We start from the raw sequence: 24,668 nt of genomic DNA on the forward strand, positions 1-24,668 counted from the left end.
TGTTTGTTTTTACCTGTGACTGTGCCACCTAATATATTCATCCACCACACTGTGCGCTACAATAACACCTATTCTTAGCCGCCTGACTCTTTGTTTTGTGGTTGCACTTCCTGTATAACTATCTGAAAAGACCAAGAATTACATATTGTGTTACTGATTCAAAAATGTAAACTGTTTCAAAGTGAAATTAATTAAAACTGCCAGTCTGCGAAATTTACTTCAAGGGGGCATCTTGACATCAACAAATGATCTTTGTTGGCGGAACACAGTTGCCTAGCAACCAGATACAACAAACTCCTGCCAGCAGGACCGTGATGCTAACGTTAGCCAGATAGCTATCTGGCTGTGAGGAAAACAAACCGGTTTAGTTTCATTTTACCGGGGGGAAAATGGTGAAAGAGACGATTCAGATATTCGCTCGCATTAAACCCACCAAGAAAAATGTGGCGGTAAGTGCCTCACAGTAACATTTAGTCCAACACTACTGTGCTAGATTCTTTTGCTTAAACAAGGCCTTACATTAGATCATCAAGTCTTATCTACTACACTTGTTTTGCACTAACCTAAATCTATATATTACTTTTATATTAGTGGAGTAGAGTCCAATAAATGAACCAGAAAAGAAACAAAACAGTCTGAGAGACCTGGAGAACAACTGAGCGACAGTGTTGTTACTGCACACAGCAGGCAAACTAAAGGAAATCAGAGACGCCACTAAGGTGGATAGATACAAAGAAAGAAGAAAAAACTCGCTGGGTAAGTTTAGTAACATATTTGGGGAGTAGTTTAATCCTTAATCCAGTGATATGACTCAAATGCTCTGTGTAACAGTTCACCTCTGTCAGGTGTAAAAATAGATAGTATTTTATCTTTAGGTCTAATCTTCTCTATGTAAGGCAAAAGGACTCTGTGTGTGTAATTACATACATATAGATCTATGAAGCTGCTGAGTGTTAAGAAATTCAAAATTTTGGATGCAAGATAGTAGAAAAACTGTTATAGACATGAGACTGTGCACCGTGGACAAATCAACCACATGTATGTGGTTGATTTGTTATGTATAATGAAATCTGGAAAAGGCCTTATTTATTATTTTTTAAAAATGTTTAAAAAAACATAAACAAGATTTTGTTACTGTATAGAGACTGATCAAGCTTCCACGTGTAGTCACACAAAAACCCTTTTTAAAACAGTGGATTAAATTTCAAGAGTATATTTCAGTTTCTTGAATTCATTAAGTCTGCTGACATTAGATGCACATTACAATTCAGATAACGCAGCAGGAAAGACACTAAACTTCAACAGTAATACGATTTTTACATCTTTATGTTTCAAACAACTTGTTTAATACTAGAGCTGGTTTTAACTTTCTAGCTGGCACCGCAATAGGCCCAAAGGGTCCAGTTCGGCTCTCTGGATGGCTCTGGAAGTGTAAAAGTAGCAGTGAAATCATGAATTATTCAAGATAATACTTTTGTATTCCTGGTGCAGTGAACCAGAAAGTTTTTTACACTTCTTTTTAGTTTTAGTTCACCATAATAACCTTGAATTGCATGGACTCACTAGTCAAATTTAATAAAGAAAACACAAGTTTTTTTTTGATTTTCTCACAAAATAGATGAATATATAATAATGATTATGTTTTATAAAAGGAATTAGTACCCAGAAGTTAGGTTGCACTTGTCTGTGTGTATGTTTGTGTTTGTCTTTTATTGACTAGTCTTGTGGGGTGGGGATAAAACCGATCATCACTCTGTTCCCACGTGATTTATGGATCTTGAATCCCCTGCCGGAGGGCACTGGGAGGACAACAGGCTGCTGTTTGGATGAGTTGAGTCCTTTGTGCCTCTCAGTGACTTCCTGAGGCACAGCTGGGTGCAGGTCAGGCAGCGTGCGCTCACTGCTGTGCTGTGCCATCCACACCAGCCTCTCTAGGGCCTCAGCAACCCTTTATCAGGTGGTGAACAGTATCAGGTGGTGCCCTGATGGAAGTCCCTGAGCATATGAGGCCTCATAGCAAAGGTTGCAGAAACACCTGAAGCTTGTGGGCCTGTTGCAGCCCTATTCCTACCGGAAATCCTATTTGTTCTATACATGTGCAAGAGGGCTTCTTCCTGGTCTTGCCTTTCACAATAAAAGTCTACAACACGTACACTAGACTTGCAGCATAAACAACTAAATAAAAACAACAAATAGAAGAGGATTCAGTGATTGGAGTTCTAGCTGTGAAACAGAATATCCAAATATTGTATGTTTAATATTTGGAACTAATGAAACAGTATGTCTAAAGTTTGTGGTTTAGATTAGTTCAGCGCTATATAACAATATGGATGTGAACATAATGCACAGAAATAACTGAAACAACAAACTGCCCCAGTGCAAACTGGAGGTCGTTGATCCTGAGATTACAGAGACTGATACCCTCTGCACGATACCCTCGAAAGCCCTCTCCAAGTCCACAAAACACACTAGTTGGTATGGGTATAAAAACTAATTATTACAATCATTCTAAGTAATGATGTAATATCTTTATAATCTTTTTGCAGAGAGCTTCAGACTCAGCATGATGAAACATGAAATTATGAGCCAAAAGGTATAATCAGCCAACTCACATGGAATTATTTTGCAATAAAGTACACACCTGCTGTGAGATGAATGCCACACATATAGATAGATAGATAGATAGATAGATAGATAGATAGATAGATAGATAGATAGATAGATAGATAGATAGATAGATAGATAGATAGATAGATAGATAGATAGATAGATAGATAGATAGATAGATAGATAGATAGATAGATAGATAGATAGAGAGAGAGCGCGCGCGCGAGAGAGAGAAAAATTAACAGAAAATGTTTAACTAATTAAAAAAATAGGAAATGATAGTCATTGCACTCCTGGGAAAATCATTTTCTTCTCCTTGTTTTATTGTGTGAGCACAGCAGCTGGTGGAAACAAATAAGCCTATTTCTTTAAGGTTTTCTGTGGCACCCACAGTGAAATGAGAACAGCTACCTCCTGGGGGCTTTTTGAGGTTTGGCACATGGAAGAGGCAGTACTGCAGGCGGAGTGACAGTGAAAAACAATCCAGTTATTTAGGTCTTATCTTTTATTCCTGCAACCTCAGGGACTTGTAATTGCATCAGTGTCCATTGGAAACATATGCCAGAACATATGTTGAAGCTTGAAGCTGAAAAGCGAATGGTAGGAGTGTTTAGGCTGACCTGACTGACCTCACTTTCAATACTCTATATTGGTTTAATGTTATGCCGTTTTTCCTCGCCTCCTCGCTTTGGCTTCAGCTTCGGTTAGTAGAGGTGATTTTGCAGGGCTTGCCAACACTATACGCTGATCGTGATTGCTTGTTCAGTTCTATTTGTTTCCACAGGATATGAGCGCCATAAACTCCACCCTTTTATTTTCAGGGCTCGCAGTACCCAAGCCACAAAACGTCTAAACGTATATTTTAGACCTAACATGATATATTGTCTTTGTGTTTAACTTGGGCCGCATGTATGGCTCCACATACCGTAACAGCATGCACACTGAAACATATAGAAGACTACGAATTCCTGTGTGGCTACTGAGCTGGAACATAACTGCCTGTGCTTATAATCCGTCTGCATAGTCCTGTGGTATGATATAGAAGTCTTTAGGCCTTCCTCTGCTATATAAAACTGACTCTGCTGTTGTCTTTGGCTCCCTCAGGTGTACTCTGTGGACAATGAGAACCAGACAGGTTCCTCTCTGGAGTTTTTTGTGCCCAAGGACCTGGCTGATGGCTTTGTTAACAACAAGAGAGAGTGCTACAACTTCAGGTATGTGACAGCCAGAGATCAAATGGTATTGTTGTAGGGTCTTTCTTTGAACAAGAATCGGTGAAGCGCTAAGTTATCAAACAAAAGCTAGATAGCTTGTTTAGCAAGCTGCATTTATAGACACAGAATCCTGCTACTTAGTGATAAGTAAAATCCAAGTGTGCCCTGAGTAACAAATGCAACCCATGTTATTTGTCATGTAATTGGATTAAAAGGTACAACCAGCACAAATAGCACAAATTGAGAGGTCAGTTCACTGAAGCTTAGCGAGCTAAAAAAAAAAAATGAATGTAGCCACCCTGACATCACCTATCTTTGTGCTTTGAAACTGGATGTGACAAAGGAGGGGCGAATCTGCTCACCCTTTGCAAAAATAGGCGCACTTTGTGCTCATAGAATAGCGACTTGTCAGTCATACATGACTCTTTCATATGCAGTCTATGGTCATATTGACCTTTTAGCTCCTAATACTGCAAATTTGGGCTTTAAGATTTATATAATTTTTTTTTAAAAGAACTAGTGGTTGCATGTTACAGTGGTTAACCCATTACCGTAAAGACCCCCGTTTTCAATACCATAAAATCTGTACCAAATCAAATATGCAGATCCATCGGTAGAGGCAGCCCAATGGAAAATAACAGTAGGGGCAAAAGTACATATCTACTTCTAAAAAAAAAAACATTAAAGCTATGACAAAGAGAGTTTATTGCTGCTATAAAGCTGGCAATTTAACACTGGAGTCTATGGGGTTCAGCCTCAAGGGGATATTAGAAGACCTGGAGAGTTTGTCATTTCCACAGTGGCTTCATTTTTAAACGTGGACGTTACTGCTTGGTTGTGTCTGTAATAAAAGTCAAATTAGCTACAGTCTGAAATAAGGGCATGACATTAAAAATGTCCAAGAAAAAAAAAAATTGAAATAGATCGTGTGAATAAAGACAACACACAGAATTCAAGCTCTTAATGTTGCACAAGAACTTTCCCGTGAATAATTCATCCCCCAGTCCTGTCAGTGAAGAGCCAGAACATCTGTTTAATGCTGGTAGTGAAAGCTGCAGCCTTATATACCCTCTGGGCAGGGCTCATGCCACGCTTCCAAGCCCTAAATTCACAGTTGGGGAGTCAGACAGCACTGGACACTCAGAAGCCTTGAAAACCACAGTCTTATAATAACCTGTGGAGGTTCCCTTGTGCCCTTATAGAAATAAAATTTCCACATTTAACAACCTTCCTGGGCGGATTCCTCGCTTCATCTCTCTCATCTTACTGTGGGATAAAACATGACGGGCTGTGACTACTTTAGAAAACAGAATGACCAAACTCCTCCTCTTCCACTCAGGAAACTAAATTCTTGCTGCTTTTTGTGCTTATTCAGTTCTGCTGTGGGTACATGACCCCAGATATACCAGCAACATATACAGCACAAGTTCCTGCTTTCTTGTGTTTGTTTTCCTGTTGTCACATTTACATATTTTAGATTTTTTTATATATATATTAGTCAACAGTATATATACAAAATGCTGGTTTCATTTATTAAGAGAGAAAAAGCTCTCCGAATGTACCTGTGCCTGTTTGCTTCAGGGCACGGAATTCAAGGTTTCACCAATTATGGCAAGTCGTCGAGAAGCAACAAAGCAGCAGTTCTTTTTATAAAATTGTGTGTTCGTTTTACATCAGAAGTAACAGCACAAAAGGTTTGGCATTTGTCTCGTCAGTCCACAAAATGTTTTTCCAAAAGTCTCGGGGATCATCAGGATGTGCTTTGGCAAATGTGAGACGAGTCTTTGTGTCCTTTGTGGTCAGCAGTAGTTTTTCATGGAGGCCATTTTTGCACAGTCTCTTTCTTATTGTTGAATCATGACCTTAACTCAGACAAGTGAGGCCTGCAGTTCTTATATTAATGATCTGGGTTCTTTTGTGACCACCTGGGTTGGTCATCGATTTTGAGTAATTTTGGTAGGAGGGCCAATCCTGGGAAGGTTCATCTCTGTTTTAAGTTTTCTTCCAACTTATAGATAGCCTACTTCACTGTCAGACAACTTCTATTAAAGTGATTTCTTAATTCAACAAGTCGGGCAGTAATCAGGCCTGTGAGTGGTTAATGAAATTGAATTCAACTTTCCCAAAAACTGTGATTAATCAGAGTTAATTTATGATCTAACAAAGGTTTGGATAATTGTCTACCCCTTACTTAGAACTCAGGAAGACAAATAGTTTTTTCACAACTCTGCCTATATTAGACTCGGGGTTAAACACCTGGGGTTAAATACCCCGGGGTTAAATACCTGTTATGCCAAGTTTATCATGGCCGTACCACCTTTTTTACCTCTCACCTTTTTCCAGGTTCCAGAAAGTGTTCGATCAGGTCGCCAAACAAGAAGAGATATTTGAAAACATCGCCAAACCAGTTGCAGACAGGTAAACTTTAAGTGGACGTGGCACTCTAAAGAAAGTTGTTAAGTGTCCATTAGGTAATTATTTTAATGTATAATTTTGCTATGTTATTTACAGATTGTAAAATAAAAAATGGCACTGTAAGTGAGAAGACATCAGCAGGATATTCACTTCATGGAGGGATTGTTTGTTTTTTTGGAACAAATCCAATCCCACACTGTTTTTCTTTTACCAAATCTTAACCAACAGTAGATCGCCTGCTAACACACACAAATTTCAAGTTATCTCACAAAGCAAAACACTTCCTTGAATGGATAAAGTTGGCTGAATTGACCATTTTCAAATGATTTTATCTGCTAATATTGTGAAATAACTAAACCATCAGGTTAATGTAGTGTCGCTACGTTACAACAACTTGCTTATCTATTGCTATAAAATCATATGAAAATGCTGATTGCCAGCAAGGATCAGTTTTTTAATTGTCATCTTTTCAAGCTGTTGTAGCGCCACTGTCACTCTACTCAAGAATTTCTGTGTCTCTGTGCTGAGAAATCATTGTAACGCTGGTAAAAAACTGACTGTTATGGCCCGTCTAGGCACGGCCAGACCACAACATAAAGGGTGATCCATCCCCGTCCAACCCCAAGCAGCACGTCACACACTTAATATTTTGTGACAGTGATTTATTTACAATGAGTGCAGTTAAACAAAGGAAGGCAGCATATCATAACTTCAGGGTGAACCCAATGCCAAAACAACAAACAAAAGGTAGCCTATCTCAGGAATAAACACAACTTACCTACTCAAAAGAACTAAACCAAACGACAATCACTTTCCTCCCTGCCTAACAAAAACAGGAGAAAACTGATCGAACAAAAAGGCGGTCCACCCCTACATGCTCTTACATTAACCAACATAGTGACACAGTGAACAGTCTGCCGGTTGGGTTGGGCCGAGGATGAATGACCTGGCAGTCCCTGGCAGTCTCTTCTTATCCGCTGCCTCCCGGTCCTCAGCCAATCGGTGCGAGCCATCCACCCTGGATGCACCAATCACGGAGGAGCACCTGCACACTCAAATTTACATATGATTACGATCACAGTCATAACACCCCCTTTCCCAAGAATTAACATTACCCCCAAAATGTTTAATTCAAGGAGAAAGTGCTCTAGACAGAGTATCAGCCAACACATTCTCTTTCACACTGACCCTTATTCTTCGTTTGATGTCACATTTGGTGCATGCTGCTGTTTGTGAAAGTGACAGTAGCGAGTATGAACTAGGTGTTAATCACTTAATGGTACAAAGCAAAGCTATATAGCATTTATATTGCAATGGCGGTCAACAAGGGGGCAGTTAGATAGTTGTAACTTGGCATCTATCTGGTATTCATAACTTCATCGTGTCCAAGTAAACTTTGTTGTCGTTTTACCATTGCGCTGATGTACAAGTATGCAGTATATAGCATACAGCTAACTTCGAAACCGCAGCCATCGCTGTCCACCTGTCCTGTGCAGTGTTCCTCTTTGCACACTGAGACCACACATGCTTCAGAGGGCCTTGTTGACAGGAAGTGAGTAGGGCTTAAGATGTAAATGAAGGGTGTCTGTGATTTTTGGCATGCTTTGCATACTTAAACCACTAAGTGGATGGAACTGGCAGGCAAGATGGCACACTGTGCCATCATGAATGTGAGAGCATTTTCAAGCCACAGTACAGAGCTTCACTGTAAACTGTAGCTGATTCATTTTTATTTTGACTCCAATATTGAAGACAGCATTCATAGAACAAGGCATTTATCAGCAGAGCTAATTATTTTACCTGCACTATTCAGTTCCCTTGGATTAATTAGCAATTACCTTTTCCGGCTCAGGTACTTTAGAAGCCAAGGAAACTCAAATCGTGTAGCCTGTAACAACCTAGAGTAAGGTTACCTTAAGTGGAGGTCAAATGCTAATCCAGTAAGCTAATATACATTCCAATAACTTCTTAAAAATAAAGCTGAAGTAGCAGAACAGAGTAGAGCCCAGCCAGTGTAGGATTTTTAAGACTGATACACAGTATCAGCTGAATTCCTTTTTCAGACACACACATAAACCCATGTCTGATTTGAATATTTTTTATGTGTTGTTATTTGTGTACTACATAGTGAAACTATGTAGTACACAGACAATGTACGTGTACAGTAAGAGACACTTACTACATGAATGTTATTGAGTATTTTTGTAAAAAAAATAAAACATGTATTTAAAAACGTACTTTGATACCATTTTTTAATGGATAGTAGTAGTAAGTATTAAGGCTTAGATAAAGTAACTACGATAAAAAAAGAAGAAAAGCAGCTAAATAGAATAGAAGTCAATGAAAATGAAATAACTGGAAAAAATAGGATTATCTCATATCGGGCTTTAATTTAAAAAATGATCATGCATTCATGAAATAACCCTATTTGTTGACTTTATAGACCATTTTGTCATCTCCCACAGTGCAGAATGGTACCTCAGTGATAAACTGCAGTTTCTTGCTTCTTTAAGACTCCTCTAAATACACACTGTGTCTTACAGAGCTTTACCCCCTGCCCGCTCTGACATTCAACACAGAAAAACAGCACACAAGATGGAATTTACTTGGAATTTCCTGTCATCAAATGCAAGTCATGCTGTTGTTATTGTTATGTGAACAAGATTCTTCCTCTCCTTGTCGAACCCTGTCCTGTCTCAGTTTCGTTCCTACCATCACTGGTCTTAATCACAATAGAAGCTATTTATGGACTCCCACAAGTGCTTTGAATTATCTTTGCCATTAGCAGACATATAAACAGCACAGTCAGATGTCTGGATTGGTTGACTAAGGATATGGATGCATTTGACCTGACTCACGCAGGTTATTAGGTTGCTCTCCCCACGCAACCTTTCGACAGTTTCCTCCGTGTTCTTGCATATGGTAAAAATCTAGTTAAAAAGTTGCAGTCACAGCCCGGCTTTGTGTTGCTGTATCAGTTTCAAGTTAGCATCTTTTAGTTGTTTAGTCTTTAATCTGATATCAAGGAAGTCCATTTGTAAGTGTCTTCATGTTGGCAACACCCCTCGGCAGTTATTTTGGGTTAAGTTGACCCTCCAGGTGGAGAACCAGTTGGCAATTTAAGTGATTGCTGAGACATACAATTGTATCAATAACATCAAAAAGAGATTTAAAAACTTTTTTCCCAGCTAATGTGACTTGCTGGCTTTTACAAGTATGCAAAAAAACACAAAGACTCATCTCAGTCTATCAGTCAGTATTCTTTCCATATATGTAAACATACAGATGTTTATTAAAAAAGCAAGACAGTAAGGGCTTTGTTTAAAAACTATCAGGGAAATGCAGTATCTTTACATTAGTAACTTAATGTGAAGACATGGCTTTATTCCAACTAGTTATTGCTTAGCTGTCAGACTTGAACCCAGGCGGCTGCTTTTTAGCCATTCAGCATGTGGTCGTCTGCTCACCCACTGAGCTAAATGGTAATGTTAATAGACAAAGGCCATCTACCCAGGAAGCTAGCAATGATGTGGAAACCAACGACCAGAGAAAGTAAAGTCAATGTCATTAATCAGTCCAGACAACAGTGCAAAATAAGTTTGCACAATTATTAAAACTCAATTACAATTTTAATCTACCACAATTAAATTATTAAAAAATACTCAAAATGTGTGTCTCACCAATAAAATTCAAACCAAAAACAAATTAAGTGCTCCCCCAATTACCGCCTGACAACGTGCCTGTCTATCTCAGTCACAGCTCTTGTGAAGCTTGACATTTTCTGGATCTGGAAGAGTAACACTATGCTTAATACAACAGATATCAGACCATCAAAAGAAAAGTCAAATGTCTAGCAAGCCAGCAGGCGATGAGGTTGTCCCTGAAAACACATCAAGGTCTGTTAATTGGAAATCAAGAACACAACATAGGCTGAGTGCTGTAAAGTTCTGTCTGATTTCCAAAGGAACACAACTAACTTCAACTTCTTGAAAACACAACATAAACAGCAGCATAATGAATGCATGAAGGCCGAGCAATGGTTGCTAATATGAATCATCTAACATCAACTCAGACGTACATAAAAGTATGTCTGAGCAGCATGTGAGCATCTAGTGCACAAGCACATTACAAACACATTGCATGTGAGTAAAAACAGGTGTCCAGTAAACATAATGAGTAATGCAGGCTTCAGAAAAATGCTGCTGCACATCAGTCTCGGAAAGGTTATAATGCCATTTCTAAAGTCTATCATTCTACAGTGAGAAAGATTATTCACAAGTGGAAAACATTCAAGACACTGGACAACCCCAGGCTCAGCTTCTTGTTTTGCTTAGACAAACCGCACAAAGCTGACTCAGACTGTACAGGTATCAGTTAGTTGAATGTTAAAGTTCATGGAAGCACACTGAACAACACTGAACAAGCATGTGTTGTTTGGAAGGGAGAAAGCATCTTTTCTCTAAAAAGAACATGGCAGGTTTAGGTTCGCAAAGTTCCATCTGAACAGACCTGAAAATATCTTAGAATTGAAAAGGGTACTTTTTTTTTTTTTACTGTGACTGTTAGGGCTGGGCCATATCATACCATTCACAGTAATACCGGTATAATGTTGGGCAACAATAAGAAAATGAAATATCGCGATAGAGTATGGGTAAAAAGCGCATGCGCAGTGCCTTTGTTTTCGTACGCACATGGCGGAAAAAGCATGGCGGAGAATTAGAAGGGTGAAAGCAGATCGTTGAATGAAATAGATGAACCAGAATTGGTTGTGTGTATAACCTCTTTAAGTTTTGTGGATATTATACATGGTTATGCTGAGGATACGTACGCCCAATATGAATTTGCATTTGCACTGTTACATTTTTATATAACTTTAATGCACATAAAAACAGCTGCTTGTTTAAGTGAAAATGCATTGATTTTTTTTTTGCACTAATAAAGTTGTGGAGTTGTAAACTAGTTTGTCTAGTGTCAATTATATCGTCAGTTATATCGTTATTGCAAATTTTCAAATGTATATCGTGATAAATATTTTTGGTCATATCGCCCTGCTCTAGTGACTGTAGTAGTAACTGTTCCCTCTCTGTGTCCCCAGTCAGTTGTGTCCCCATGGCTGTTTCTCCCCCGGCCTAAGTGTTAAGTCCTCGTCTCCATATTTGTTGTGGTTGATGTTTTATTTTGATAGTCCCATGTTCTGCGTTTAGGGTATTTAGTTTTGCTTCCTCCCTGTCTCCTTACGTCAGATTAGTTCCAGCTGTGTTTCCCTCCTGTTGCACATTCCCTCATTACCTTCTGTGTATATATTGTGTTAGTTTCCCTTTGTTTGGTCGTCTGTTTGTCATGTGTCAAGCTCAAGTCCCCCCATGTTAGTTTTGTGTTTGTTTTCTCCTGCCTTTCGTTTTTTGTTTTTGTTTGTTTTTTGCTTCCCAGTTTCTAATAAACAGCTCACTCTTTGTGGAAATCAAGTTTTGTTTTCGCGTGTCTGCTTTTGGGTCCACACTTCAACCTTCACATGGTCTTGACAGAGCACAGACCTTGACACAAACAAAATATTTAGCTAAATATAAGAGATAAACAGGCGAAATGCTAGTGAAAAGGAAGTTAACCTACATGAAGGTATTAAGCTGACAGTCATGGTTAAAACGATGAATGGTATTTAAGAAACGGTGATCGTTGTTATTCTGTTTCATTCAGGAATTTGCAGCAGTTTCGCTGTTGTTGCACTAAAACTCGGCTGCCTATCATCTCGGCTAGCAGTAACTGTCAGGTTGCTGTTTTGGTTGGTGCTCTGTCATACTTGGCACACTTCAAGTTTAGCCAAAAGCTCTAACTCGTTTACTTGCACTAAAGTCTGTGTCTGTGCTGTGGTGTAACTGGAACCAGTTATTTCAACTCCAGCACAGTAGCTTAAAAACAAACCAGCATTAATAGCTCCACAAGGGGACGAGCCAGTGAAATGATGTCGGGCTGACACGTCAAACCCTCTATCAGGACAGTAATCTATTTCACAAGGCTGTGAAACCTGCTGCTGAAGTTCAGTTAGGGTCTGTTCAGTTTTATCTTTGCACCTGAAGAGGTTGGACACACAGCTTCGCATTTAAACAACAGAAAGAACAAGGATCTTTTGAGCCATCACTCTCCAATCTCCAGGAAAGTTGAGGTGTAAACAGGAACAAGCATTGGGAAACACCCAAGCCTCAGTGGCAGGGCCCAGGCCGCATCATTAGTACTGACATTAAGCTAAACACTGAGCCAGTGTCTTTTCCCCACGCCTGCCAATCACTTCCATGACTCACAGTAGATTAAATGGACGCCCGTTGGCTGACCAACCAACCGCCGTTCTCATAAGTGGACCCAGTGTTCTATTTTAACTGAGATGCAGTTTTTTCCCTCGCCCTTTTCATACAGGGTGTGGAACACAGGGAAGGAAACCCACACGTTGCTCAAACCTTGGCTCGCCTACACCATTAGATTAAGTGCGAGGCTTAAGTTCGTTTATAATTCATCTCGAAAAATATAGTGTAAAGATATCCTTTTTCCTTGCTATTGGCAGAGTCAGGAGCACACAGGATACCCACACCTTTGATCCAAGCTCGCGTGTCAGAGGCCCCTCTGTCATTTTACCATTACTAGCTGGTTTATTTCCAAGAAGACACAAAATTTGTTTTGCCTATAAATTTTGTCTCATGTGAGCTCTATCATTTTTAGATGTTCATTTCATTCAGACAGATCTGAATACCATTGGTTTCCATGGCCCTGAGCACGTGCAGAAGGACATTTCTGTGCCAAACCAAAATTTACCGGACCTGCTACAGCTGAGTGGTTTTGGGCTCTTTCTGTCACTCCACCACATTCCTCCTTCACCGGCAGATATCTGTCGCCATTGCAGTTCTCTGCTCGCCGTCGCCATCCGTTCCTGTGGATTTGAAGTGTCACATTCAATTAACAAAGGCCTCTGGTGTCTGCTGAAGAGTACAGTCAATGGTCTTTTTCAGATTTAAAATGCTGATGTCATTGGAGGCGTATGAGCAAGAACTGGTGACATTTAGGGAAGTCCAACCAAATCCAGTTTTATTTATAGGACCAAAACAGCAAAGCAAAGCAATGAAAATGACAAGAAACAAAAGGCAAGAAGACACCACTCTCATTCTGAGTTAAAAGGCAAGGAGCAAAAAATGAGGGGATCTTCTGTGGCTGAAAAAACTCAGTTACCTTTTGTTTTGAGTCAAGCTTCAGGGACTGCAAGGAGCAGCTGGTCCACTGACCTCACCGACCTCAATGGGACTCTTGCAGTCAGCAGCTTACATATGTAAGTTGGTGCTGATCTATTAAAAGTTATAAAAACAAATAATAAAACTTAAAATGGGCCCTAAAATTAATGGGAAACCAGTGGCAGGAAGCCACGATGGAGTAAATGTGCTCATGTTTGTGTGTACCCGTTAAAAGATGAGCATAACTGTGAGCATTACTGAGGTTCGTTACTGCTGATATTATATACAGCTGCAAAGGGCCCAGGTCCAAGAGAGGCGCGACACAACCACATCTGGAAGTGAACACAATAACCTCAGTTTACTAAAATTTGAAAAATTTAAGGCCATCAGAATTAGAAACATCCACATTTGGCCAAGACAAGAAATTTGAGTCCAGTTCACTTTGCTGTTCTGCACTGGGTACCAAGCCCCAAGTGTGATCTTGTTCCTTCCAGAGGTCTTTATAAAGGAAAAGTGAGAGTACGTCAGTGGGACAGGACAGGGTGGGCTAAGTTACAGTTTTCTTTAAAAATGAAAAAGTATTGTTCACAGGTTTGTGCCACTTGTTTCCAGACTTCAAAGTGGACCTATTCTGGTCATTCAGAAATATATTTTTATGGCTAGACTCTACTAGAGCAACTCTGCATGATTTACAGTTCAAGAGACAGCTGTCATTTAACTTATACTTGGCCCTTCAGTTCACTCGATAAAGCTGTTTTAGCTTTATGTGAATGATGGCCTTCATATTGATCAGATGAAGAAACTATTGGGAGATATTAGTGCACTGTCCACCACTATCATGTGTTTTGAAAGAATATATTTAATGCCAAGGAGCTTTCTTTTACTTTAATTTGTCACCTGTGTTTATGTATTTGTGTGCCTTCAACTTTTAGAGAAAGGAGTCAAGCACAACTTGAAAAGTATAAACATGGCATTAGTGATAGATATTTAATGGCTCATTTACATGGTAGTACTTTTATTTTTTGACTTTAGCTTGAATTATTCGCGAAAACTTTGCTAATAATGTGGGTGTCTTTGCAGTGTGTTGGCTGGCTATAATGGCACCATATTTGCATACGGCCAGACAGGAAGCGGGAAGACCTTTACCATCACAGGAGGGGCTGAGCGGTACAGCGATCGTGGGATTATTCCTCGCACCCTTTCCTACCTATATGAACGGTTCAGCCAGGTCAGCAAACTGTTGTTCATTTGCCTGTTTTTCAGTTGATTATGTGCAGAACATAACAATCGTCTTTTTACCCATTATTATTATTATTAGCTTCAGAAAAATGTCAAAAATACGTAAGTCTTTTATGTGATTTATTGGTGCTCCACAGGACAGCAGCATGGTTTATACCACACATATCTCTTATCTGGAGATCTACAATGAGATGGGATACGACCTTCTGGATTCCCGACATGAAGCATCTCGACTGGAAGACCTACCGTCAGTGCCCATTTTCTTATTTTTAAGCGGTTGCACATGTCAACAACTAGGGTCATATGGTGTATATTTTAACTTTAATTTAGCCACCTCAGCCTGGCTCACAGTTATTGTGTGGTGAAATATGGAGACTCTAGTGTTTAGCAGCCCACTATGAACTGCCAGCTGACATAATGAGGCTGTGGGACCGCAATGGATGTGGTCAACCTGGTGGCAGACTGCAGGAGAGCAAAAGAGTCATGTGGATAAATAGTTTTTCAAAGCTGGTCATTGCAGCCGGTCTTTTTTTGTCCATCTGCCATTTGTTTGCAGGATTTCATGGGCTCTTTTGTTGCTTTACTCAGAACCTTTTTCTTGTTTGTTTGTTCCTTTCCGTCGTGATCCTCTTTTTTACTTTGCCTCCATCTTTCTTTGCAATCCTAATTTCCATCTGTCTAGACGCTGGTCTGTGCATTTAATTTTTTGCCTATTGTGTTTGTGTCACACACAATATTTATATTCATTCACTTTATTTTACCTTTAGTGGGACCTTCTGAGGTATTGCCATTGAACCCATGATAGGACTTATCAGTAGTTGTGACAATATTGTACCTGGCTCATTCCATGTAAATTGAAGCACATAGTCAGGGGACTAGGTCTGCGACCCAGTATTCTCTCTATTGTTTGTATTTTCTCTCCTCTGTGTCCCTCTCTCGCTCCCTCTCTCTGTCTCTTGTGTCAAGCTTGCACGTCCCAGTTCATGTCTCTCCATGTTTCCTCTTTTATTTTGAAAGTCTTCTGTTTCCATGTTCAGTGTGTTTAGTTTTGCTTCCCCTGTGGCATCTTGTTCATTTGTGTCAGAGTTGTCTCCCCAGGTGTGTCCACTTCCCTCATTATCCTTCTGTGTATCTAAGTCCTCTGTCTTCCTCTGTTCATTGTTGGGTCATCTGTTTACTTCATGTCAATTCTTGTCAGTTTACAGAGTCTTGCTTTCTACTTTTCATGTTCATGTCAGGTTTAGTTTACTTCACGTCCATGTTTCACATGTTCCTATTCAGTTTCATGTTCTCGTTGTCATAGCTGTTTATAACAGTCTTTCTATGACATTTGGTATGATGGGATATATCCTAGATTCAGTAGAAAATTGTACCAATTAAGTGTCCATGACAGTTACAAAAGCGGGCATTGGTACCTTGGGTGCTTTCTATGTTTTTACTGAAGAATTTAAATAGGAATTTAAATGGGAATGACGGTACAATAAAAGTACGGAGACGGAAAGAAACAACTCGTGATCCAAAGCATTCCATATTATCTATCACACATGGTGGAGGCAATATTATGGCACTGGCATGCCAATGCAGCGGAGTGTTTATTGATGATGTGACTGCTGATAGAAGTAGCAGGATGGATTCTGAAGTGTACAGGTCTATGCTCTTCTCAGATTCAGCCAAATGCTGCAATCTGATTGGACAGTGCAAATAGATAATGGTCCAAAGCAAAGTAGAGAAGCTACCCAAGAGTTTCTCAAGGCAAAGAAATGTGATGCTACTCAAAGGCCAAGACAATCACCTGATGTTAACCCAGTAGAGCATGCTTTTCAGTTTAAAAACCGAATGCAGAAAGATCCACATACAACAGGTAACTGAGGATGGCTGCAGTAATGGTTCAGCAGAGCAGCTGATTTCACAGGGTTTATGTATGTAACTTACATTTTACTTTAAATTACATTTCATGCAACTTACAGCAAAACTATTATTTTTTGCTACCTTAGACTGAAAACAGTCGGTCTTGTGCTTTTGCAACTTAAAATCTAGAAGAATCAAGGCAAATGTGTTCCTGCATGTTCCTTTTTTCTCAGAAAAGTTAAGTAATTAGGTTATACCCATGTAGAGGCAAAAATAGACTTTTACTGTCACCTCTGTTTCTGAGAGTGTTATCCAGTATTTTCATGTACTTGCTCGATTTAGGTTTCTCCTCTCCATTCACAGAGAATCCAGCTCAAGGTTTAGATACCCACAAATCACAGTCTTCTGGAAATAGACAGTGCCCGTCGTTAACTGTGCTCTGGCCACACTTGCTGATTCAAGGAGAAGCTGTGGCACTGACTGATGTCTCTCTTTCACTGCCTACAGTACCCCATTCTCTTCTTTATTTATTATTTCCATCGCATACTCAGTTTTCCGCCCTCTCGATGCCAGAAGTCTGCAAATTACCTTAATCCATTCTCGGTTTTTGTAAAAATACAATAAACATTTATATTTCGGGTTGGCGTGGCTGTTTAGGAAAACAACCCTGCCAGGCCACAGCTTTTAATCACATTAAGATTAATTCTGTTTTATCAAACCACCTCAATTGCCTACACATGTTAGTATAATTGTCTGCATGTGTTCGCGTATCATTCCACCCTCTTTGACATGTCAGTCTAGTAGCCATCGTGTCACAGCCCCTGTGGCGGGATGGAAATAATGTGGTGAGATCACAGGGGTTCCTTAAGTGCACCGTATTTCAAAGGGTGCCTGATGTGGGCAAGAACCAATCACCTGTTTGTTTTTAAAAGCAAGCCCTGTCTGTTATCAAATCATGAACTCCCAGATAGATAAAGCACAAAGTGGGTCGCAGCCCACACTGACATGCATGTGTGGTTTGTTTGGATTCAGAGCTGACCGACGCCTGGTGAAGAGAGGGAAATGGATGACATAACTCAGATAATTCTTTTTTTGTAATTGCTTTGCTTGGAATGATTGGGGGTTTTGTCTGATTTCTGGTCATTTGTCTTTGATAATTCTCCCCATTAAAGATTCTTTTTCTGTTTTTTCAGAAAAGTAATGATTATGGAGGATCAAGACCAAAACATCCATCTGAGGAACCTGTCCCTGCAGCAGTCAGTGAATGAGGAGGAGGCTCTAAATCTACTCTTCCTTGGTGACACCAATCGTATGATCGCTGAAGTAAGAGCAAAAAGGGAAATAAAGGCTTCTGCTTTTTAATTTACATGCTATGAAAGCAGTGTTAAGAATTAGGATTGTAGGCAGCATACAAAAATATCGCTAACCACTACCGGGGTAAGGAGCATAAAAGGCATTTTTTTGTCCACAAATGCAATATGCGTTCTAAAAGGTACCTTAAGACCCATCTAAAATATTATTTTGGTCCCATGTGGTCCTTTTTACCGTTTTTTTCCCCAGTAAAACCAAGCATTCTCTCTATAATTTATGTTTATGTTGTGGTGTTGTTTTTTTCCACACTCAGACGCCCAGACTCCCCACGCTGATGAGACATGCGGTGGGTCAGCTTTTGCTTTGCAACCTGAGCTTTGGAGCAAAAGGCTGATCTCACCTCGTTTGCTCGTTTCGGTAGTTTGTAAGTAAATAGCAGACAGTAAAAGTGAACAGGATAATCAGGTTTCAAACAGGCTCTTTAGTCTTAATGAGAATGTTGAAGTGTGCGGCTGTGATGCTATCATGAAACAAAACCAAAGTAAAAAAAAATATAGTAGATGTTTCAGGATCTAAGATTGAGTTTCTGGAACTTTTTAATATGTTTAGTAGGTAGTGTTTCATACGAGTATCACAAAATGAGGGAAAATATGAACATCAAATAATGCAGTTATTCCACTGAGCCTCATCTAGACAGGAATTGTAACACAAACATGTGAGACAGAGAGAGCAGCACCAAAGGCATTTAAAAACCACGAAACAAGCAAAAGGTTCTGCAATAAGGACATTAAGGATTCAGCGGAATTAAAAATACGAGGGAAGAAAAAAAAACTAGAAACAATAAAAATACAATTCAATACAGCACCTGCTCGACTATGACAAGAACAAGTCTGTTTGGCAACAGACGAGGTTAAACATAAGAGTCTAGTAATGAGATGGACAGAATACTTGATCACAGGTGAGACTAATTCAGCAGAGGTTATATTAATGGCGGTGGGACAATCACAAAGAGTGGAAAATAACTCTGTATGTGATCTTTCCGCGACCCCCTCAGTGTCAGAGCCCGGACCCTGAACAATATTACATTTGTTTTGCATCTGTTTGGTTGACACGCTTCCTATGTCAATTGCTGTGAAACCTTCAGGGATATTTCAGTGCAAACACATTCTCAGAAGTCTCATTATAAAACTTTTAAAGGGTTGCGATGTGCAGCAGGGGAGACCCCACCGCTGTCCACCCACATTCAGACTTTTGTTGACTCGTCCTCTTTGGGACTTCATCACAGGAAGGTTTCTCTTGAGCCTGAAGCAAACAAAGAACCCTCCACATGGTCAAATGGTCTCTGCCAGAATCAAGTCCTTGCTCCATGCAGACCCTCCAATAAAGCAATGCTTTCTTTCTTCTGTTACTCCCAGCCATGTGGCTAATAGATGACACATCGGATCACATCGCACTCCGCAGGCAGTGAGCTCACTCGGTTTGAGACTTTACAATCCCCTCCACAACTTTATTGAACAGGACTTAAAAAAAAAAAACACACCTTAGCTTCACAAGGAAAGGTTTCCTCTCATTTGCTCTTTTCTGTTTCGGCTTCACATCGATGTCGGACTTAGACCTCTCCTCTTCTCTCAGATTTCCCCTCCAACTTATGGGGGTGAGCTGGGTGCATAGAACCAGAATAGAATCCAATCAGAATCAAAATTATTTACATGTTTGTACACAAATAGCCAAATTTCAGCTTCCCTCTCAGTATTTTGGATCAGCAAACTCTATATATTTAGCAGTTTGTAGCACCACTTTCTGTTGATCCCCTGCGACACTGTGTGTGGTTAGTGTGAGGTTATCATAAGGTCTGCATGTGTGAGAATAAAGGACATGACTCCATTGAGGACAACTTGTACTTTACTGATGTTACTCCATAGTTTATATGTTTTGAATAGGGATACTTTCCCCTGTGGACACATTGTTTATAACTATTAATATCCATTGTGTCCCCAGTGTGCCTGCATGCTTATATGCTAAGTTACTCTATGACTTCTGGAACTATGATCCATCTGTTCATTCATCCATCCTATCATCAATCCATTTCCCTCCTGTCGGGAAGGGGGGCTGAAGCCCATTCCAAATGCCACAGGGCAAAAGACAGGATATAACCTGAGCATTTATGCTTTCTATATTTAAACATCTTTAGCTTGCTGTGCTTCTGCAAGCCTCCCTTGTGCCAGCTTCTCCCTGTCTTGCTTTTTCTGATTTAATAATCATCCTTACTTATCATTTACATCACTGCTCTGTTTTCCACCTCAAGTTTTCCATCTGTCTACATGGTAGGTCCCACAACATATATCCATATCCACAAGACTACAGATGGAAAAGGGTTCCTGAAGTAAATTCTCTAATTTAGCATGGACACACTATCCCCAACCTTGACCCATTATGCAAAACTATTAGAAATGCGATCCCAGCTCAACATATAAGAGCTGCCTCACGTTACTTTGGGGATACAATATGGAGAAAAGATAGACATGTGTAGAGTGAAGGGAATTTGCACTGAGGAAAGGGATGACAGCAGAGGGTTAAGATAGTGAAAGATCTGTCACTAGCTGTCATGACCCTAACAGTCAGGTGTTGGCACTTTTATGCCGAGAGTAAGTCAGAGTCAGAGCAGCTTTTTTAGACTGTCTATGGTGATCTTTTTTAGCAGTGAGAAAAAGTGGCTCATGTCAATATCTTAGATGACTGAGAGTTACAAGATGAGATTAGAAAGGAGGTGTCATACCTCCTTTCTAATTAAAAGCTGCTTAATAAAACCTGCATCATGTGTTCAAACTGCAAGAAGTGCATGCTCAGCGCTATGTCAGTGAATGTCCATTTCCTCCGTTTATTCTGTCAGCAATGCCCTCATCCTCCTCTAGTTAATAAAACTTGTTTGTGCAGAGTGACTCATGCTCTATTTCTGTTTCCTTCTGGTCTCAACCTGCTTTCTGCTGTTCCAGTGGCCTTCTGAAAATCAGCCTCAGCTTTTGTCAAGCCGCTACCATGTGTTCACCGCGCATTGGTTGCACATGCTGTGACTTTGATCTATAAATGAGTGGGAACAAGAAAAAAATAAGAATCAAAGGGAACGTGTTTTTTTGTTGTTGTTTGAATTGGAAAATACCAGAAATGAAGAATTAATTCCCCCCTTTGTTTTTCTGGTTTCACCACGTGTGCCAGTTTATCAGGATTCAGGATTATTACTCTCTCACAAACCTGCAACTGCAACATTATTTTAAAATCTGTTCTTGTCACTTGACCACTTTTGTCATCCTCAGACTCCCATGAACCAGGCGTCCACTCGTTCCCACTGTATATTCACTGTGCACCTATGCAGGCGTGAACCTGGTTCAGCCACCCTGCGGCGATCCAAGCTCCACCTGGTGGATCTGGCAGGATCGGACCGAGTTAGCAAGACTGGTTTAAATGGGCAGCTGCTCACCGATGCAAAGTATATCAACCTCTCTCTCCATTACCTGGAACAGGTAGGCTCTTTTTTTTCTTTGTTATATATTAATACAGATTAGAATAAAAAAAAAAACATGTTTAGTGTAAAGATATAATCTATCAGTTGGTTTAATGTTTGTTTTCTTGTTACTGATACCAAACAGAAATTTAGCTCTTTCCCCAAGGACTTCAGTTGCTTCATTTGTACTACTCCCTGTGAGTTAATAACATTGACTGGATAAAAAAAGATGGAAATAGCCACTGTGAAATCTCCCACTGATTTGTGAAGGCCCGTTTTGAAGCCCTGGGCTGACTCAAAGACACTGTGCACTCATATACTGAGAGTGGCTGCAGTGTGTTTCCTATGATATCGTGCACACTCCGCCAGGTTGACAGTTTATCCCTGGAGATTTTGCAGAGTACTGCAAAACTAGTAGAGAAATAAATTACTTTCTACATTGAGTAAATAAGTAGTGTAGAATATTGCTTTTTTAAAGAGTAACAATTGATGTACAATTCATTACATTGTTGAGAATGGAGGCAGTTTGGTTAGCAAACTGCATTCATAAACTGAACAGATGCAATGCGCAGACACACATATTGAGTAACAGGTAACAAATAAAGGACTAATAAAATGGTTGAATTTTACTCACTAAACTGAAGCATAGACTGCTTGGATGCGCTATACCAGCGGTCCCCAACCCCCGGGCCTCGGACCGGTACCGGTCCGTGAGTCGTTTGGTACCGGGCAGCGAGAGTTGAGGCTCAGGTGTGAAATGTATAGTTTTCAGGGTTTTTATCGGTTTTCAGCGTTATTTTGTTATCGTTTTTATTGTTTACTCGGTTTTTACTTGGTCTTTTCACGTGTGTTATGAATAAATTTTCTTTTTTTCGGTACCGGTACTAGTTTTATTTTGTTGTATTTATCCGCAACACCTTAAAGGCCGGTCCATGAAAATATTGTCGGGCATAAACCGGTCCGTGGCGCAAAAAAGGTTGGAGACCGCTGCTATATACCACAGATAAGCCATTGAAAATGCTCCAAATGGCATCAACTGCACACACACGCACACACACACAAACACACACACACACACACACACACACACACACACACACACAAACACTGTGTAAAGATGTAGTTTAATGGCCAAACTAATGGATGAAGGGTGGCAGACTGTGTCAGCACACCTATCTCAGTTATCCATGTTAAGCAGTTATAAATAATATTCACTTGCAAATGTTAAAACGTATCCATAGAGGTCAAAAAAGAGGCCAGGCTTTAAATAGGCTCTTTAATGCTGTAAAGTTGGAAATCTTAACATGAAAGTCTAAAGGGATTTTGGAGCCAGCTTCAAGTGGCCATTAGAAAAACTGCAATTTTTGCCACTTCATCAGTGGCTTAATTTTTAAGCTTTTTAAGCCCATTGGTAATAAACCCAACAATGCTACTCAACACATGACTCTTACCCTTTTTCTGTGTATGTAGTCTTTTAGTCTCTGGCCCATATTTGTAGGATTTGGGCGTGGACATTTCCAGTCTACATATTAAAAAGCTAAACTGTTGGCTGAGAATGCCCGATTTTTGTTTTCAAGCTTTTTGTTTTGCAGTTCGTCCCTCGTCGGCTCTTCATACAGATGTATATCTGATTGGCCAGTAGAATTCTGTAAGCAGCGTACAGATAGAAAGGTCTCATGTAGTGAAGATGTGATTAACACTGTAGAAATAATGCAAAAATAATGGCAGCCTTTTGAATCATGAGCCGTGTGCCAACTTTTCCCTGGTTTGCGTGGTATTTCTCAGTCATGTCAGCACTTTTCTCTTCCTCAGGTCATCATAGCACTGTCAGAGAAGAATCGTTCCCATATTCCCTACAGAAACTCCATGTTAACGTCTGTTCTGAGGGACAGTCTTGGGGGCAACTGCATGACCACCATGATTGCCACTATGGCAGTTGAGAGAAGGAACCTCGAGGTAAGCATGGTTACAATGAGGACATGTTCAGACACAAGTCTCTTAGATTCCCTCAAAAAACAATACTTTATTGTAGTTTTAGGACACTACTTTTGTCGGTGGGCTTCGTAGAGAAACTGTTGTTACCTTTGTTGAGTCTCTGCATGCATTCCTTTGAGGAAATGTACAGTATCACATGATTACAAAATTATGGTGTAATCAGGGGTATTCATTTTTCCCCCTCCTATTGACAGATCAGATCACTGACAGATTTTTCAAACTATTTTCCTCAGGAGTCCATCTCGACGTGTCGCTTCGCACAACGTGTGGCTGTCATCAAGAACGAGGCGATACTGAACGAAGAACTGGATCCTGCGCTGGTGAGACAATCAGACGCTCGCGCTGCTTCGCCAGGCCCTCGGAATTCTGACGCTGAGCTGCACAATCACACCACAGATCCATGACTTAATGTGCCGTTTTATTTTGGCCAGACCCTCCCTTAAGCTTCCAGACCTTAAATTGATCGGCAAATGAACAGCAGTGAGAATCCAGTTTCTAAACTAAGTGTAACCCACCATGTGCTTAAGTGTCCTCTTTGGGTTTCCAGCACCAAGTTAGTTTTTCCATTGTGACACAGTCAGTCTGAAAGAAGCCGTTTTCCACCCTCAACATGTGGACGCCCGTCCATCTTGTGATATTTAGACTGCTCACACGTCCTGTTTGCAATCTCTCTCTGTCTTGTTTACATGCCTCCAATTCTGTTATGGCATATTCTCTCCCAATAATTCCCAGCCTCTTGAGAAAATATTCAGCTGGTGTATACATATGTCCTTCACACAGTCATGCAAGGAAGCAGAAATTACACATTGCACTCCTCACTGAGTAGTGTTTCCCCAGATGTAGTTATGAGGAGACTTTTTTTTTTAAACCAAGAGTGGGTAGTCGGCTGAACATCATTATTTTTATTTGGTATCTATATATTTGGGATTAACAAATAATACTTTTTCACGGGTGGTACTGGTAATTATTAATTTAGCAAGGAATAAGCAATACCTCAGGAAGTTTTGAATAAATTCTGATTAAAACTTGTAGGGGTGTAGAGTGGCAGCCCGTTCTCACTCCCGAGGCATTATATACTGACGATTTGTCAAGTCCCGCGGCGTTCCTGAGGAACGTGAAAGGTGGACTTATGCTACATGCCGGGTTATGGATGAAATCTAGTAGAATGACAGTCCCGCAGTAATACACAATCCAGCTATGTATTTCAGCCCTAACCCTAACCTCATCCCTAAAATACACTCATTAATCACATACCTGATAACAGTTCATTTAATTTACTTATAATAACAAAGCCTACAGGGGATATAAACTCTACACAAATAAGTAGCA

The 24,668-nt window shown here is 40.1% G+C and overlaps 1 protein-coding gene across 4 annotated transcripts in view; it reads left to right on the forward strand.

Moving 5' to 3' along the window:
- The first annotated feature begins 285 nt into the window (after positions 1 to 285).
- The window catches only part of kif6 (kinesin family member 6), a 74,250-nt gene continuing 49,867 nt past the window's right edge, over positions 286 to 24,668 (forward strand). For 3 of the 4 annotated variants that reach the window (XR_013094689.1, XR_001167731.4, XM_004539903.5), the window contains exons 1-9: positions 286 to 449; positions 3,712 to 3,821; positions 6,165 to 6,239; positions 14,528 to 14,675; positions 14,824 to 14,933; positions 17,728 to 17,857; positions 21,157 to 21,363; positions 23,157 to 23,300; positions 23,573 to 23,659. Coding sequence is in view for 2 of the 4 variants with exons in the window: in XM_004539903.5 (XP_004539960.3) it covers positions 390 to 449; positions 3,712 to 3,821; positions 6,165 to 6,239; positions 14,528 to 14,675; positions 14,824 to 14,933; positions 17,728 to 17,857; positions 21,157 to 21,363; positions 23,157 to 23,300; positions 23,573 to 23,659 (1,071 nt within the window). In the remaining 2 variants the exon portion in view is untranslated. Of the gene's footprint in view, positions 450 to 2,551; positions 2,594 to 3,711; positions 3,822 to 6,164; positions 6,240 to 14,527; positions 14,676 to 14,823; positions 14,934 to 17,727; positions 17,858 to 21,156; positions 21,364 to 23,156; positions 23,301 to 23,572; positions 23,660 to 24,668 lie in introns of those variants that run through there. The other variant, XM_076877897.1, reaches the window with a different exon arrangement.

The sequence above is a fragment of the Maylandia zebra genome, linkage group LG19 (assembly GCF_041146795.1).
Source record: "Maylandia zebra isolate NMK-2024a linkage group LG19, Mzebra_GT3a, whole genome shotgun sequence".
In the NCBI taxonomy this organism is placed as follows: Eukaryota; Metazoa; Chordata; class Actinopteri; order Cichliformes; family Cichlidae; genus Maylandia; species Maylandia zebra.